The sequence below is a fragment of the Salvelinus namaycush genome, chromosome 30, assembly GCF_016432855.1.
Source record: "Salvelinus namaycush isolate Seneca chromosome 30, SaNama_1.0, whole genome shotgun sequence".
NCBI classification, from domain to species: Eukaryota; Metazoa; Chordata; class Actinopteri; order Salmoniformes; family Salmonidae; genus Salvelinus; species Salvelinus namaycush.
This window is the reverse complement of record NC_052336.1, coordinates 16,242,190-16,260,933: the sequence shown is the minus strand read 5'-3', so window position 1 is coordinate 16,260,933 and position 18,744 is coordinate 16,242,190. Positions and strand designations below refer to the sequence as shown.

Here is an 18,744-nt window from a genome sequence, read left to right as displayed (position 1 = left end):
TTTCAAAAATGTACTTGAATAGTTTAGTCTTCTCTTGGCACCATATCTTCCTGCAGGTTCACTGCATCCTTTTTCAGTATCTGAGTAAAATTCGAACTCTGATGTGTGTTTAACAGTGAGACTGAAGTCACACATGTCTGATAGAGATGGGGGTTATCAATTAAGTGTTTCTACTACATTGGATTTACCATCTGTTTATTATGAGGCAGGCAAAAACTGACAAGAGAAAATATAGTGAAATCATCAAATCACTCTTATGTCAAAACTTAATTATCTGTGATTACTGGACATAATATGTGATGGTTAGAATATGCATGGCATAGTTATAAAATGACAGTGTAGATTGTTACAGTACTTAACCACAACTGTTAGTATAGGACTCGGGAAGGACAAATCTTACCATTACATAGCATAGCTTTATATCCTTTAATAAAATGGTTAGTTCTGGCCTGGCATTATGATTATTGCAAACTAAAAGGTGTTTTCCATTGACGCTATATATCACTGTATTATATCAATAACTCTTTGTTAATATTAATTATGATTAAAACTAAAAGTTTCACAACAAAGTATTCAGTGATAAAGTTCATATGAATCATCACAGCCTGAAGGGCAGTCCTTCAGTTGCAGTCAGACAAGTTTCTCTACTCTTCCATCAAACCCTATCTACCCTACAGTAGGCTGGAAGTGGTGTGTTGGAGGACCAGTAGGGGGCACTCTTCCCTCTGGTCTAAGGAGTTCCCAATGCCCAGGGGCACTGACAGGGACATTGCCCTGCGTAAGGTGCAGCCTTTCAGACGGATGTCCTGACTGTGGTCATTAAAGATTCCATGGTACTTATTGTAACAGTAAGTGATGTAACCCTGGTGTCCTGGCTAACTTATTACACCCCTCAATCCTAATGGGTTTATACTGTGTGTTACTCCTCACCTCTACACCATGAAAGCTGATGTCTGGTGAGAATTCTGGCACAAATGGTTGCACCCATAGTTGTGTATGACTAGAGATTGATCCAGTCATAAGGTCATTTAGCAACATTTGAGTTTATGTCTTGTTCGGAAATGACATTCTCATTCTGGATTGGATAGATTTGTATCACCCTTATTACTGCTTGTAGATATTTAACACTACCTCCAACAGAGGACTTGTGGATTGGCAGTAAAAATCAAACACGGGCTACAATGGAAAACTATTACGTGTAGTTGAATTTCTCTGCACCAAGAGATACAGCCAAGCAGTCATCAACATCCACAATCTCTCAAAGGTGCCTCTGGGAATACTATCTCTTTCAAAATAAAAGTTCCCAGGGTGTAAACAATAACGGTGCCTCAACATTACAGTAAAATAAAAGTCGTAACAAAAGTAAGGCTAGAGATTTTTATATCAACATAAGTCTAGGCTTTAGAACTTCCATTACTACATATGTGTTACATCTCTGATTGTTTTGCCTGCCTGCTCTCATCCTTTTGGTTCTCAGCCTCTCTCACTTCCTTTTCTGAAATTTCTGACCCCACAAGCTGCATTACACATGCTCTTAAAGGCCTCATCATTTTCCACAGGATGTTTTGTACAGTTGTTCTCAAATTCAACTTCTGGACAAGTCAACAGTTCCATCAAGAGTTTTCTTAATTTACCAGAATGTCCTTGGCCTGTTAGTTGACTCTTTATCTCATAATGTATGTATATACTTGTTGCCCAAACTCTAGGATCATAATGTGATTGGGCAGTTGTCAGGCCATCCTTATTTACTTTACACCTTGCTGAAACAGAGGTAATTATGGGATTGCCCTTGGGAAAGACTGCTGTGAATTGTACACGTTGCTTAACGCTTCTGATCAATGTTGGTGACTCCATTGTTTTGCCTTTTCCAAGAAAGCTCTCTGTTAGTGTTTCCTCCCCATCTAGAAGTAAAACACAGAAGTTGGGCTCTGGATAGTATGTGCCTAGACTGAAGTATTTTGCTGTCTCATTTTGAATGCCGTTGTCAACCTGGCTTGGCCTCTTGAAATCCCCCTCAGGAAACTCAGTCTGTTGACATCACTGTTGGTGGGATGCCAGAGTGAGTGTTAGAGTGCTTTCTGACTATCTCTAAATAAGAGCTGTACACTTGGTTAAAGCTTCCAGTATCAGCGTCAATGAAACTGAAATAGATCAGATCGTCAGTATCCTCTCCTCTCAACTCGCTAACAAGCTGTTTAGTTTCTGCATGATTTTTTAGATATTCTCTGATATCCGTATGTGGTATTTCTTAAGGTCAGGTATGGGGCCATATTTAATGGTACTATTGGGTCCCCAGGTAAATGAAATGTTTTTTCCTCTTTTTCTACCAGTTGAGGCAGCTGCTTCCTGAGCTCAGGAGGATCTTTGCCATTGAGGCCAATGATGATGGCCACGTCTTTCAGGAGCTCCTTATCTTCCTCCTTAAAGCCTGTATCCTCGAACAACATCAGTAACCTTTGAACCTGCGACTGGATTTGCTCCAGTGGTCGGTTGTTGTCAGGTAGTGGGACCCACATGGGCACATTGATCAGAAACTTGATCTTTTGATTCTGCTTCTGCTTCTGGGTTTGTTAGGAGAAATAACAAACACAAAGCATGTAAGGTTAGAAAATGATAATACTTTTGGTTAAAGGTCACTGTTAGAAATTTGCAGTATCCCTTGGAGAGGATATATTTCAACTGAAGCACATTGACCTCTCACTGTAATTCATAGATATGAGCCCAGATGTTGTTCTACTACAATAACACTGTTGTTGGCACACCTGACTGGAACCCTGGTTGAGCTCGTTCCGTTCATCTTGTCTTCCACCCCTCCCCTGTCCCTCTTCCTACTAGAGGGCCCTGGCTGTGGGGTGTTGTTCGACCTCTTGGCACCAGGGGGCAAACCTTGCAGCTCAGTATTCTCCAAACTGCAGAACAAAACAGGAATAAATCATGCTTTGTTTAAACAGGTGTTATAACATAACTACCAGTAATAGGAATACTTACTTTGTTTTCCTCCAAAACTCCCTACATTAATAATTTTCACCAAATGGTGTCCACACTATCCCCAATCTCCCTACTGTATTATGTGGTCGCTGGTGTCTGGGTTGTTGACATGAGACTGTCTGGTGGGCGGCTTCACAGTAGAGTCTGAGGGGAGAAACAGGCTATTCGGAGACAGAGCATTTGGGGAGGGAGGTAGAGATAGTGTTAGATTGAATGTGTAGTGATAAACCATCCTCTTCTCACCTGGTGGTACTTTACAAGCTGGGATGTCTACAGATTCATCAGACGCCTTCCCCAAACAGCAGGAGAACATTGAGGAGCGGGGATATGGGGTCTTTCTTCTGATCTTTCTCATGATCTTTGTCTCTGTTGTCTGTTATTACCCTCCATGATGTCTCGGACAGACCTACTGTTATTACCCTCCATGATGTCTCGGACAGACCTACTGTTATTCCCCTCCATGATGTCTCGGACAGACCTACTGTTATTACCCTCCATGATGTCTCGGACAGACCTACTGTTATTACCCTCCATGATGTCTCGGACAGACCTACTGTTATTACCCTCCATGATGTCTCGGACATACCTACTGTTATTACCCTCCATGATGTCTCGGACAGACCTACTGTTATTACCCTCCATGATGTCTCGGACAGACCTACTGTTATTACCCTCCATGATGTCTCGGACAGACCTACTGTTATTACCCTCCATGATGTCTCGGACAGACCTACTGTTATTACCCTCCATTATGTCTCGGACAGACCTACTGTTATTACCCTCCATGATGTCTCGGACAGACCTACTGTTATTACCCTCCATGATGTCTCGGACAGACCTACTGTTATTACCCTCCATGATGTCTCGGACAGACCTACTGTTATTACCCTCCATGATGTCTCGGACAGACCTACTGTTATTACCCTCCATGATGTCTCGGACAGACCTACTGTTATTACCCTCCATGATGTCTCGGACAGACCTACTGTTATTACCCTCCATGATGTCTCGGACAGACCTACTGTTATTACCCTCCATGATGTCTCGGACAGACCTACTGTTATTACCCTCCATGATGTCTCGGACAGACCTACTGTTATTACCCTCCATGATGTCTCGGACAGACCTACTGTTATTACCCTCCATGATGTCTCGGACAGACCTACTGTTATTACCCTCCATGATGTCTCGGACAGACCTACTGTTATTACCCTCCATGATGTCTCGGACAGACCTACTGTTATTACCCTCCATGATGTCTCGGACAGACCTACTGTTATTACCCTCCATGATGTCTCGGACAGACCTACTGTTATTACCCTCCATGATGTCTCGGACAGACCTACTGTTATTCCCCTCCATGATGTCTCGGACAGACCTACTGTTATTACCCTCCATGATGTCTCGGACATACCTACTGTTATTACCCTCCACGATGTCTCGGACAGACCTACTGTTATTACCCTCCACGATGTCTCGGACAGACCTACTGTTATTACCCTCCACGATGTCTCGGACAGACCTACTGTTATTACCCTCCACGATGTCTCGGACAGACCTACTGTTATTACCCTCCATGATGTCTCGGACAGACCTACTGTTATTACCCTCCATGATGTCTCGGACATACCTACTGTTATTACCCTCCATGATGTCTCGGACAGACCTACTGTTATTACCCTCCATGATGTCTCGGACAGACCTACTGTTATTACCCTCCATGATGTCTCGGACAGACCTACTGTTATTCCCCTCCATGATGTCTCGGACAGACCTACTGTTATTACCCTCCATGATGTCTTGGACAGACCTACTGTTATTACCCTCCATGATGTCTCTGACAGACCTACTGTTATTACCCTCCATGATGTCTTGGACAGACCTACTGTTATTACCCTCCATGATGTCTCGGACAGACTTACTGTTATTACCCTCCATGATGTCTCGGACAGACCTACTGTTATTACCCTCCATGATGTCTCGGACAGACCTACTGTTATTACCCTCCATGATGTCTCGGACATACCTACTGTTATTACCCTCCATGATGTCTCGGACAGACCTACTGTTATTACCCTCCATGATGTCTCGGACAGACCTACTGTTATTACCCTCCACGATGTCTCGGACAGACCTACTGTTATTACCCTCCATGATGTCTCGGACAGACCTACTGTTATTACCCTCCATGATGTCTCGGACAGACCTACTGTTATTACCCTCCATGATGTCTCGGACATACCTACTGTTATTACCCTCCATGATGTCTCGGACAGACCTACTGTTATTACCCTCCATGATGTCTCGGACATACCTACTGTTATTACCCTCCATGATGTCTCGGACAGACCTACTGTTATTACCCTCCATGATGTCTCGGACAGACCTACTGTTATTACCCTCCATGATGTCTCGGACAGACCTACTGTATGAAAGCACAATACAAGACTCAGATGAGGAAAGGATCTGTGTCAAATCAAATTATATGTGCAATACATCTCCATTTCACAAATCTTCTTCTTAATTTGATAAATAATTGTAAATAGCAATACTTTTTTTGAGCACTTTCCTGTTACCGAGAATGGATTCTCATTTGATTACTGGCTATTGACATTTTATAAATCCAACCATACTTCATTGACACTTGAATGTTGATAGAGAATATACTAGAGCTTAGAATAGCATACTACATTTGATGAAGACATCGAGCAACCCATTCACTATTTCCTTGTTTCTTAGTGAAACTAAATGATTCAGATGAAGGTTCTTCCTAATGCCTCTAAAGATGGAGATATGATTTGACCTATGTAAAAATATATATCTGTTGGTGTTCTCAGCAATCTACCCCAGTAGTTTCCCTGTGGGACTTGTGTTGTGTTGCAGGTCACCAACATTCCTCCACCATGTTGAATATTTCATTAGAGACCCATCTTCCCTTTCAGATATGTTCGCTAGAAAACTCTTGCGTCCCTGGTACTGTTCCTTATTTACTGTACAACATGAGGAAGCATTGTTGTGAGCACATTTTGGATAACTAAGGTTCCAAATATTATTTGTGGAACTAAAACAAGTTGACTAACATTTGGGGGTGATTACTAATACTGTATTTTAATACAGACAGCAATAAGTGACTACTTAAAAAAAAATATATATATATATTCAATACAGATATCAGAAAGCCACTACTTAAAAAAAATATTTAAATTCAGATCTCAGGAAGTGATTCAGAAACAATTTAATCGGCAACCTTCAACTAATGGCAGATTAGTTGAACTAGCGTAAATTAACAAACAAATCAACCAATCAGATATTACTTCTTGAACAGCACATACAGACATCATGATACATACAGCGCATTCAGAAAGTATTCAGACCCGTTCACTTTTTCCACATTTTGTTACGTTACAGCCTTATTCTAAATGGATTAAATAAAAAATATCCTCATCAATCTACACATAATACCCCATAATGACAAAGCGAAAAAAGGTTACCTTATCGGTTACCCAGGATCGAGGGGAAAATGAACATAGCAAAGTACAGAGAGATCCTTGATGAAAACCTGCTCCAGAGCACTCAGGACCTCAGACTGGGTCGAAGGTTTACCTTCCAACAGGACAATGACCCTAAGCACACAGCCAAGACAACGCAGGAGTAGCTTCAGGACAAGTCTCTGAATGTCCTTGAGTGGCCCAGCCAGAGCCCGGACTTAAACCCGATCTAACATCTCTGGAGAGACCTGAAAATATCTGTGCAGCGACACTCCCCATCCAACCTGACAGAGCTTGAGAGGATCTGCTGAGAAGAATGGGAGAAACTCCCACAAATACAGGTGTGCCAAGCTTGTAGCGCCATACCCAAGAAGACTCAAGGCTGTAATCGCTGTCAAAGGTGCTTCAACAAAGTACTGAGTAAGGGGTCTGAATACTTATGTAAATGTGATATTTCAGTTTTTTTTTTTATATACATTTGCACACACAAAAAACTGTTTTTGCTTTGTCATTAAGAGGTATTATTGTAAAATTGACTGAATGTGTTTTTTCCCTCATCAATCTACATACAGTAAAAAAATATGTTTTTATCAATTTTAGAATAAGGATGCAATGCAAGAAAATGTGGAAAAGTCAAGGGGTGTGAATACTTTCCGAATGCACTGTCTGTTTTTCCATTTAGAAATAAAAGCATTTTATGTATCTAGTTCCCCCCCTACTTCTGCAACTACTATATTTTAGTTATAACATTTTCATGAATCTTTAAAAGAAAAATGAATTTTTCTTCCAATTTATCATTACATAATATTTAGTGTAGATCATTGACAAAAAAAATGGCAATCAAATCCATTTTAATCCCACTTTGTAACGCAATAAAATGTGAAGAAGTCCAAGTGGGTTGTAGAATTACTATAGGCACTGTATAGCCAAAATTAAAAATGTAGCTTCACTGTCCAAATTCACAGTGCTTGACTTGGGCAGGAGCTCACCGGAGCTGAGTACTGGCACTTAACATGTTCTTCTGCTTGAGCTCCTGTTCCTCTTATAGAATATTAGCACAAAAGTATTGTGGAGCTCCTGCACCAATATAAACAGTACCGACACCCAAAATGAGTACCGGCACCTATTTCAGTACAAGTCAAGCACTGCAAATTCATATGGTGAGGACTGTAAGTACAAACAAGGTGTCTTCTTGTTTCAAACATACACATCATACCAGTTTTAAAGGGATATTTTCCTGAGAATACATTATTTTACACTTACTGGTACCTTGGCTGTAGTCGATTCAACAATGCAGTGTTTGGATATTCCCTTAGATACTTAGTCTTATATTTAGTTTTGTTATTATTACCGTTAACACTTATGCCTCTGTAATAACACTAACATTTTATTAACATGTTGTGTTACATATTGCATTTTCCCGATTGCATAGCAATGTAGTTGAGTTGATCATGTACAGTAAAGGTAATTAAAGGCAATTTACACTTGAGCCTTGTACTGAATCCCCACCCTTGTCCTTTAGTGTCAGAAGAATTACATAAACAAAAATACTTTGTGTTGTGTATATTTACGCTGCTAAGTTGTCATATAGGCCTATATTCCCTGTTCCTGATAGTCAATCCTGTCAATTTAGACAAATACGTAAATATACAATAAAACCTGAAACAAAGTCTTACCCACTAATCGTCTTCTGATCACTCCACTGTCTTTACATGACTTTTTTATTCATGCTTCAATGAGTGGTCCTTTGAGGCAGAAGCTCTGTATGTGAGCTGTTGAAGGTTCCTCTTTATGAAGCCCAGAATAGGATGTGGCCTCTTATACCTCTCAAGAATGAAGTTATCTACATATTCTGCTCCTTTTCTAATAGGTGGAGGGAAGCATCTAAGAGGGAGAGGCATACTGTATAGCCTTCCCAACAGTCATCTAAGAGGGAGAGGCATACTGTATAGCCTTCCCAACAGTCATCTAAGAGGGAGAGGCATACTGTATAGCCTTCCCAACAGTCATCTAAGAGGGAGAGGCATACTGTATAGCCTTCCCAACAGTCATCTAAGAGGGAGAGGCATACTGTATAGCCTTCCCAACAGTCATCTAAGAGGGAGAGGCATACTGTATAGCCTTCCCAACAGTCATCTAAGAGGGAGAGGCATACTGTATAGCCTTCCCAACAGTCATCTAAGAGGGAGAGGCATACTGTATAGCCTTCCCAACAGTCATCTAAGAGGGAGAGGCATACTGTATAGCCTTACCAACAGTCATCTAAGAGGGAGAGGCATACTGTATAGCCTTCCCAACAGTCATCTAAGAGGGAGAGGCATACTGTATAGCCTTCCCAACAGTCATCTAAGAGGGAGAGGCATACTGTATAGCCTTCCCAACAGTCATCTAAGAGGGAGAGGCATACTGTATAGCCTTACCAACAGTCATCTAAGAGGGAGAGGCATACTGTATAGCCTTCCCAACAGTCATCTAAGAGGGAGAGGCATACTGTATAGCCTTCCCAACAGTCATCTAAGAGGGAGAGGCATACTGTATAGCCTTCCCAACAGTCATCTAAGAGGGAGAGGCATACTGTATAGCCTTCCCAACAGTCATCTAAGAGGGAGAGGCATACTGTATAGCCTTCCCAACAGTCATCTAAGAGGGAGAGGCATACTGTATAGCCTTCCCAACAGTCATCTAAGAGGGAGAGGCATACTGTATAGCCTTCCCAACAGTCATCTCATGGTCACTTTTGGAAAACAGGATTTAGCAAGTTGGTGGCCATGAATCATGTCAAGCTAAACTTTGACACACACACACACACACACACACACACACACACACACACACACACACACACACACACACACACACACACACACACACACACACACACACACACACACACATACACACACAATAATGTGTCATTACACAGTAGCCTGTCTATGTGTGTAACTGTAGTACATGCATTTGTGGGAAAAATTACAGTAAAGTGTGACTGCTTATTTTAATGAATAAAATTAGTTTTATTGAGGCAGTAGTGTAGGCTTACAGATATCTCTATAGACAGGTTTGTCACACCCTGATCTGTTTCACCTGTCTTTATGCTTGTCTCCACCCCCCTCCAGGTGTCGCCCATCTTCCTCATTATCCCCAGTGTATTTATACCTGTGTTCTCTGTTTGTCTGTTACCAGTTTGTCTTGTCTTGTCAAGCTTACCAGCGTGTTTTTCCGTGCTCCTGTTTTCCTAGTCTCTGTTTTTCTAGCCCTCCCGGTTCTGACCAGTTCTGCCTGCCCTGACGCTGAGCCCGGCTGCCTGATCATTCAGCCTGCTCTGACACTGAGCCCGCCTGCCTGACCATTCTACCTGCCTTGACCTCGAGCCTGCCTGCCCCACTGTACCTTTCAGACTATGACCTGGTTTATGAACTTCTGCCTGTCCCCGACCTGCCAATTGCCTGCCCCTTGTATTTCAATAAATATCAGAGACTCGAACCATCTGCCTCCTGTGTCTGCATCTGGGTCTCGCCCTGTGTCGTTATAAGGTTAGCTGACAACGTAACGAAAACGATGTGCACGCTTCAATGGGGCAGAAGTCCATGTGTTGTTGCCTGATAGCTAGCAACAATGACAATAAGCTGCCTTGTGGGGAATCGTAGGTGGCTCGTTTCAGCTAGTTTTAACTTGTTCTTGATACCATGTCTTGTTTTTTAGGTGTTTTGACTGTTGCCACATCTTTGCCAATATGGCAACAACTGTAAAGATATATTTGAGAGACAACAAGTGCTAATTGTGTAAGTCTATTTATGTTTTCAATAAATATTGGAGATGAAGTATAGTTTACATGCTGTCAACAATCTTAGCCAGCCCCATTGGTCAAAATGATCCAAGATTAGACCAGAAATAGATCCCACTTGTGACCGATGTAAACAGGCTCCTGCTACTTTATTACACATGTTTTGGACATGGCCGAACTGGACAGATTTCTGGATATCAATTTTTTAAACCTTTTCTAAGATACTGGAGAGACCTATAGAACCTTCTGCCTTTACTGCATAATTAAGAGTGGCACCACAGGAGGCCCCTCAACAGTTCTATGGAGTGGCACCACAGGAGGCCCCTCAGCAGTTCTATGGAGTGGCACCACAGGAGGCCCCTCAACAGTTCTATGGAGTGGCACCACGGGAGGCCCCTCTAAACAGTTCTATGGAGTAGCACCACGGTAGGCCCCTCAACAGTTCTATGGAGTGGCACCACGGGAGGCTCCTCTAAACAGTTCTATAGAGTGGCACCACAGGAGGCCCCTCTAAACAGTTCTATGGAGTGGCACCACAGGAGGCCCCTCTAAACAGTTCTATGGAGTGGTACCACAGGAGGCCCCTCTAAACAGTTCTATGGAGTGGCACAACAGGAGGCCCCTCTAAACAGTTCTATGGAGTGGCACCAAAGAAGGCCCCTCTAAACAGTTATATGGAGTGGCACCACAGGAGACCCCTCTAAACAGTTCTATGGAGTGGCACCACAGGAGGCCCCTCTAAACAGTTCTATGGAGTGGCACCACAGGAGGCCCCTCTAAACAGTTATTTGGAGTGGCACAACAGGAGGCCCCTCTAAACAGTTCTATGGAGTGGCACCACAGAAGGTCCCTCTAAACAGTTCTATGGAGTGGCACCACAGGAGGCCCCTCTAAACAGTTCTATGGAGTGGCACCACAGGAGGCCCCTCTAAACAGTTATATGGAGTGGCACCACAGGAGGCCCCTCTAAACAGTTCTATGGAGTGGCACCACAGGAGGCCCCTCTAAACAGTTCTATGGAGTGGCACCACAGGAGACCCCTCTAAACAGTTCTATGCAGTGGCACCACAGGAGGCCCCTCTAAACAGTTCTATGGAGTGGCACCACAGGAGGCCCCTCTAAACAGTTCTATGGGCAACATGCTGGCATATACTACTCTTCAAGCTAGACGTCTTCTACTATTTAAGTTGAAGGATGGGTTTCCTCCTACTTTAACCATTTGATAAAGGAAGTTATGCAACATCTCAAGCTAGAGAAAATACGCTACTCCGTTATGGGATCTGCAATGACATTGTATAATATCTGGCAACCTTTCCTATCGTTTGTAGAAGACATGGACCAGCTAATTTCACAACTCCATAAACCAAACCAAATTAGAATTTGTATCATTATTTCATTTTTTATTATTTTTTAACTTTTTGTTTTACATATCTTTGTATTTTTTTTTAAACTATTTGATTATATTATTCATTGTATATCATGCCTGCTTTCAGTCTAGTTTAGGGGTGGGGCTCTAATAGAGCATGGGGGGGTTGGGGGGGTTTGATTTGGTAGCGGATCTGTGTGTGTTCTGCCCTCTACCTGTCTGTCCATTATCTGAATATTCATTAAAAAATGCCAAATATATATATTTTTTAATTCTTAGTCAGCTCTGTCTGTTTTGCCCCATAGCTCCCACGCGTCGGTTGTGTTGCTAAAGAACCCGTCTATACTAACCTGAACAGAGGCGTCATTAGAGTTTCAGAACATTCAGGACTCAGCCCTGAAAACCTGGGGCTGACTCGCCGCGAGGGGGAAGGGTGAAATAATATTACATATAATAAAGCATTGCATGTACTACGCCACCTTTTTTATACATGAGGGGAGGTTATCACATCTAGCCATAATGGTCCTGGAAGCATAGCCATGATGGTCCTGGAAGCATAGCCATAATGGTCCTGGAAGCATAGCCATGATGGTCCTGGAAGCATAGCCAGAATGGTCTCTTCCGGGAAGGTCCCGGATGCATAGCCATTGCTATGCTTCTGGGACCATTCTGGCTACGCACTTAAATATTAACCTCTATATAGACTATAATGTGACAAGATATACATGAATTCATATTTAATATGATTAATTCAACCTGAACAACAGTAGTCATTGTGTGGGTTAACCAGAGATGGAAGAAGAAGGACTTTTCTGTGGGTGGATGACATTTCTCAAGTCGGCTGAGGTCTGATTCTCCACTCTATCATTTCTTAGGAACTGTGCAACATGCGAGAGGGCTGCCCAGTCCCACATGAAAAACATTTCCTGAGGTGTAACATCTATTCTGTCAGTAAATAGAAAGACTACACAACATTGTTAATAATAAAACCTGTAGGATTCTATTCCATGGTCTTACCAGGGCGGAAGACTCATACTAGTTCTGTCGGTGGATAGGTGTGTTGTCCTTACTAGCGCTATCTAGGGCTGTAATTCTAGTTCTGTCGGTGGATAGGTGTGTTGTCCTTACTAGCGCTATCTAGGGCTGTAATTCTAGTTCTGTCGGTGGATAGGTGTGTTGTCCTTACTAGCGCTATCTAGGGATGTAATTCTCCTGCAGTAAACCATATTTTTGTGAGGACATTATTACATGAAATCATGTCAGTTTACACTGACAAACACTGCAACACTAGACATTTTATGTAGAATGCATACGGTGAGGCAAAGTACTGTACATAGTTATTTGGACATAGACTGGCTAAAACTTTTCATTTGGCTCTATACTCCAGCATTTTGGATTTGAGATCAAATGTTTTCTATGAGGTGACAGTACAGAATGTCACCTTTTATTTGAGGGTATTTTCATACATATCTGTTTTAGCGTTTATAAATGAAAGCGCTTTATGTATCTAGTCCCCCCATTTGAATGCGTCATAAGTATTCTGAGAAATTCACTTATAGTGTATTCAATTTAGTCAAGTTAAGTATTTGGTCCCATATTCCTAGCACGCAATGACTATATCAAGCTTGTGACTCTACAAACTTGTTTCAGTTTTTCCCTGAAACTCAAAAGTACTCATTACATTTTGAACGGCTAGCATGATAGGAAAATGGTCCAATTCACACACTTATCAAGAGAGCATCCCTGGTCATCCCTATTGCCTCTAATCTGGCAGACTCACTAAACACAAATACTTTGTTTGTAAATTATGTCTGTGTTGGAGTGTGCTCCTGGTTATCCATAAATAAATAAAAACAAATTGTGCCATCTAGTTTGTTTAATATAGGGAATTTGAAATGATTTATAGCAATTACATTTACTTTTGATACTTAAGTATATTTAAAACCAAATACTTTTAGACTTTTACTCAAGTAGCATTTTATTGGGTGACTCACTTTTACTTGAGTAATTTTCTATTAAGGTATCTTTACTTTCACTTACTGACTGCGACATCATGTCAAAGAAGCAGTCCTTAGTAAAAAAAAATATATCCAGCTGGACTGCTTCATGGCACAGACATGGCAAAGCAATCACTGAATTTATCTAGAGTAGGCGGATCTAAATATACTGAACAAAAATTTTACGCAACATGCAACAACTTCAAAGTTTTTACTGAGTTACAGTTCATATAAGGAGATCAGTCAATTGAAATAAATGAATTAGGCCTGAATTAGCCCTAATCTATGGATTTCACATGATTGGGTAGGGGTGCAGCCATGGGTGGGCCTTGGAGGGCATAGGCCCACCCACTTGGCAGCCAGGCCCAGCCAACCAGAATTATTTTTTTCCACACAAAGGGGCTTTATTACAGACAGAAATACTTAATTCCCAATTTTTTTACATTTCTATCGGTTTTATTATACTTTCGTTGTGTGCTAGATCATATGGGTTGAAAAGTGTTTTTTTTCCTCAGATGAAAGCCTAAGGTCATAGCTAGATTAATAAAATATTGCCCTCTTGCTAGATTCATAACTACAGCCATAGCGAAACAGCTGTCAACTCAACTTTAATAAACTTAACTGGGAAAGCTGATATGCTTCAGTTTTCTGCCATACGACTGGTTTCACATTTTGTTTCCAGTGATTATAAGGTAAAATAGACCTAAAACAACTGTCATTTCTAACTACAATCCCATTATCCAAACGGTTTACTCATTTAGCTAGCTCTTATCAATCTGTAAATTGCAGTGCATGGAGGATGGTATTATTTCTATTGGAAACCGAAAGGTTGCTCGGCGTAATGGAGGTAGAATAATGAGGGAATTAAGTTAAAAAAACAGTGTAGAATACAGCGTATCTGTAGACACACCTCCACCACACCTTCATTTCTTTAATCGCCACCCCAAACGAATAGCGGTTATGATTAGCATGCTATTCTCAAGCTTAAATTCAAGGTCAGAATACACATAAAGAGTGTACATGCAACTGTCTTATGTATCCAGAGGAGCATACATGTAGAAATGTGGGTTATGAGGTGTTCCCTGGCCTAACATAAGGGGATGTACTTTGTCACAACACACACTTAACAAAAATATATACATATTTTAATTACACATACTGAAACATAACATGTTATAACGTTCTGTATGTTGCTTCTTTGATTTCCCAATGTAGGCCTGCCCCCCTCCATCCATAACATTATGTTGTTCCTCTTCCTCAAACTAGACTTACCAGTCTATTCAGAATCATACATGGATAGAAACCTGTTACACAAGGTATCTATCTCTAAACCATCACTGTTACCTCTATTAAGCATGACATTTATACAAATATTTTAAAAGGCATCAACCCAGATTTTTTGGGGAAAAGTCCAACCATACATGGATCAGCCAGACCAAAGCAGGGCGTTTCCTCCAGGGAGTCCATGACCTGTTGAAGAGGACTGCCAAAGCTTCAACTAGAAACAAATCCAATGAGATAACACATTGTACTAAGGAATCAGATAGTTGTGGCATGACAACTTCAGATAAGGGCTCCCACTTCAAAAGATCTGCTGGTCAGCTCTGTCTTCACTAGGACCAGACTTAGGGCCCTATAAAATCGGTTTTACTTTTTGCCTGATTCCATTAGATTTTTTTCTAAATTTCCATTTTGTTTTCCAGGTTTCGTGTTTTCACTCAAAAAAACAACACTTTTAATAGAAAAGTCCACAAGAATGATTAAACCACATCAGAAATGTACTCTTCAGAAAGTAGCAGGAAATACAAATCACTGACGCATTCTGTTCATGCCTTATGATAAACTTGGGCTAATTAATGTTCAATAAGATTCCCTACTAAGTTCAATGCATTTTAGAATTTTGTTGAATTCTGATTTAATGTCTGGATTCCATGATTCCATCCGCGTTCTCCGTATTGCAGATTTGATTTTACTTTGCAGCTGGTGCAAATGCTTAGTAAAGCTGGGCCTAAGTCTGCTCCATCTTGGAGGAGAAGGAGAGGCTGCGGCGCAGGTCTAGTCCGTAAATACAGATCAGTGGTGGTCCTGGGCTTTGCCCCCACTGGAGCCGGGCTGCAAGTTGGAGCGCAGCTTATACATGCAGTTGAGAGTGTCCAGCAGGAACGACCGTGTCGTGTTAATCTCCATCAGAGTCAGGTTGTCCAGCTGGAGAGGGAAAGACGGAGAGGGAGATGAAAAGGAGAATGTAAATAAGGGAAGAAATAATGTTTCTACACAAAGTTCATAGACAGATGCATTCATCTAACTATACTTTACTTCTATCAACATATTAATGCCACGTCTATCATGCTGCCTTGTTGACAATATGACCCGGTGGCGCTGACTACTGTTCCATTTGAGCAGGGAGGTACGCCCTTGTCGGTTTTTCCGGTCAAATGACGGGCCATAACCCGGTGTCCCCAGGTTATAATCGAACTTCCTCTGTGATTGATTGATACCTTGGCGTGTGCTTCCTGCTGGCTGATGAAGCTGTCAGCAGAGAGGCGGAGCTTGGCGATGCGCGTGTCCCAGATGTCCTTCACCAGTGTGCGGATCTCATCCGCTTTGGGAATGTTATCAGATGCACTGCAGAGAAACAGGGATATATGACAACAGCTTGAACACACCTTCCAATTCCAGTCAAATTATAAATCAATAGCTATATCCAAACTAAGACAATATATCCAAGCTTAAGGAAGTGTAGGATGATACTGACTGGTTGAGTAGCAGCTTGGTCAGCTCCATGTAGTATGGACTGGGGACAGGGGTGAATGTGTCTTCCTTCCTCTCTAGCTCTCTTATCTCCTCCAGTTTCTCTTCACACATGTGAAAAAATAAAGAAGTTCAGCTCTGACAATGGTTTAAGTAGAAGTACCATCTTTGTAGAGAATATATTAACATACATAATTTATACATATTGATATTTAACCAGGATTATGATAAACCCTCAGAGACACCGGTCTCCTTAACTTACCTACATCCATCCACTCTGGTGGCACTATCCTGCATTTCTGCCTCTGTTTCAGATTGAGGGCCAGCCACACAGGCACGTCGACAGGTAGCCCTGGGTTAAAAGGACCAAGATCACCCTGGAGACAGAAATCCACTTCTGAGTCATACAGAATGTAAACAAACGTACAGTATCAGTAGTTAGTAGCTAGTTAGCCATGTGCCATCCTCATATCTGGCATAAAAACATGGGAGTCTGGAGTGTAGCCAGCTAGCTATATGGCTAGTAAATTAATGTGGTCTGTATTAATGTAGCTAGCTAGTAGTTATGAATTAGCTAGTTATTAAACAACATCCGTGATCAGGCCACAAAAATAGCCTAGCTAGCTAGCAAGCTAGGCTAACGTCGTAACTAAACAAGAAACTGGTTAGCTATGCTAAAGACGTTAACCAACTCACCCCGATCAAGTAGATTTTGTCAAGACTGAAATTGGGGATAATCTTCACTACCTCCTTCTCGGCAAGGAATTCGACCTCAGAAGGGTCCATTATAACCTTACTTTTATCGTTTTACGTGTAACGTTATCTCCGCAGCAACAGTGCCTATAGTATCGACGTTTTCGCAAGTTCCCGCGAAATATTCAGAGTAGTGTCACTTCAAACGCGGAAGTCCCGCCTCCTCTCCAAATCAGTCAATTGCATACAATCGTCACTGGGTGGCAGTATTTACCCACATTAGAGGCACAGACGCACAACATGGCCAGAGACCGTAGAGAAAGACCTGCAGAGAGAAACAACAAACAACAGCCATCTGAAATCATTGGATGGGTTTCATAAACAATTTGGGGTCGATTCTGAATGAGAAATAAGTCCACTCAGGCTATCCGGAAGGCCAAAGTTAGTTACTTTAAGGAGCAGTTCTCTGTGAGTCTAACCCCAAGAAGTTCTGGAAAATGGTTAAAGACCTGGAGAATAAACCTTCCTCCTCACAGCTGCCCATGTCCCTTAATGTTGATGATGTGGTTGTTACTGACAAGAAGCACATGGCTGAGCTCTTTAATCAACACTTCATTAAGTCAGGATTCCTATTTGACTCAGCCATGCCTCCTTGCCCGTCCAACATTTCCTCATCTCCCACCCCTTCTAATACGACTATCCCCGATGCTTCTCCCTCTTTTTCCCCTGCCCGCCTCATAGTTTCTCCCTGCAGGCAGTCACTGAGTCCGAGGTGCTAAAGGAGCTCCTGAAACTTGACCCCAAAAAAAACCTTTCTTCTTTAAGGTTGCTGCCCCTATCATTGCCAAGCCTATCTCCGACCTTTTTAACCTGTCTCTCCTTTCTGGGGAGGTTCCCATTGCTTGGAAGGCAGCCACAGTTTGTCCTTTATTTAAAGGGGGAGATCAAGCTGATCCTAATTGTTACAGGCCTATTTCTATTTTGCCCTGTTGGAAAAACTTGTCAATAATCAAATGACTGGCTTTCTTGATGTCTATAGTATTCTCTATGGTATGCAAACTGGTTTCCGCTCAGGTTATGGATGTGTCACTGCAACCTTATAGGTCCTTAATGATGTCACCATTGCCCTTGATTCTAAGCAATGTTGTGCTGCTATTTTTATTGACTTGGCCAAAGCTTTTGATGCGGTAGACCATTCCATTTTTGTGTCCCGGCTAAGGAGTATGGGTGTCTCTGAGGGGTCTTTGGCCTGGTTTGCTAATTACCTCATTCAAAGAGCGCAGTGTAAAAAGTCAGAAAATCTGCTGTCTCAGCCACTGCCTGTCACCAATGGAGCTCTCCAAGGCTCGATCCTAGGCCCCACGCTCTTCTCAATTTACATCAACAACATAACTCAGGCAGTAAGAAGCTCTCTCATCCATTTATATGCAGATGATACCGTCAGCTGGCCCCTCCCCGGATTTTGTGTTAAATGCTCTACAACAAATCTTTCTTACTGTCCAACAAGCTTTCTTTACCCTTAACCTTGTTCTGAACACCTCCAAAACAAAGGTCATGTGGTTTGGTAAGAAGAATGCCCCTCTTCCCACATGTGTTATTACTACCTCTGAGGGTTTAGAGCTTGAGGTAGTCACCTCATACAAGTACTTGAGAGTATGGCTAGACGGTACACTGTCC

General features: G+C 42.0%; 1 protein-coding gene across 1 annotated transcript; it reads right to left on the bottom strand.

The window, feature by feature from the left end:
• Window positions 1–14,746: 14,746 nt before the first annotated feature.
• On the bottom strand, window positions 14,747–17,225 carry gins2 (GINS complex subunit 2). Its single transcript, XM_038969681.1, has 5 exons — window positions 17,071–17,225; window positions 16,637–16,751; window positions 16,379–16,478; window positions 16,122–16,248; window positions 14,747–15,828 (listed from the first exon to the last, which is right to left on the bottom strand). The coding sequence occupies exons 1-5, from the start codon at window positions 17,158–17,160 to the stop codon at window positions 15,697–15,699; spliced, it is 564 nt and encodes a 187-aa protein (XP_038825609.1). The 5' UTR covers window positions 17,161–17,225; the 3' UTR covers window positions 14,747–15,696.
• Window positions 17,226–18,744: the final 1,519 nt, after the last annotated feature.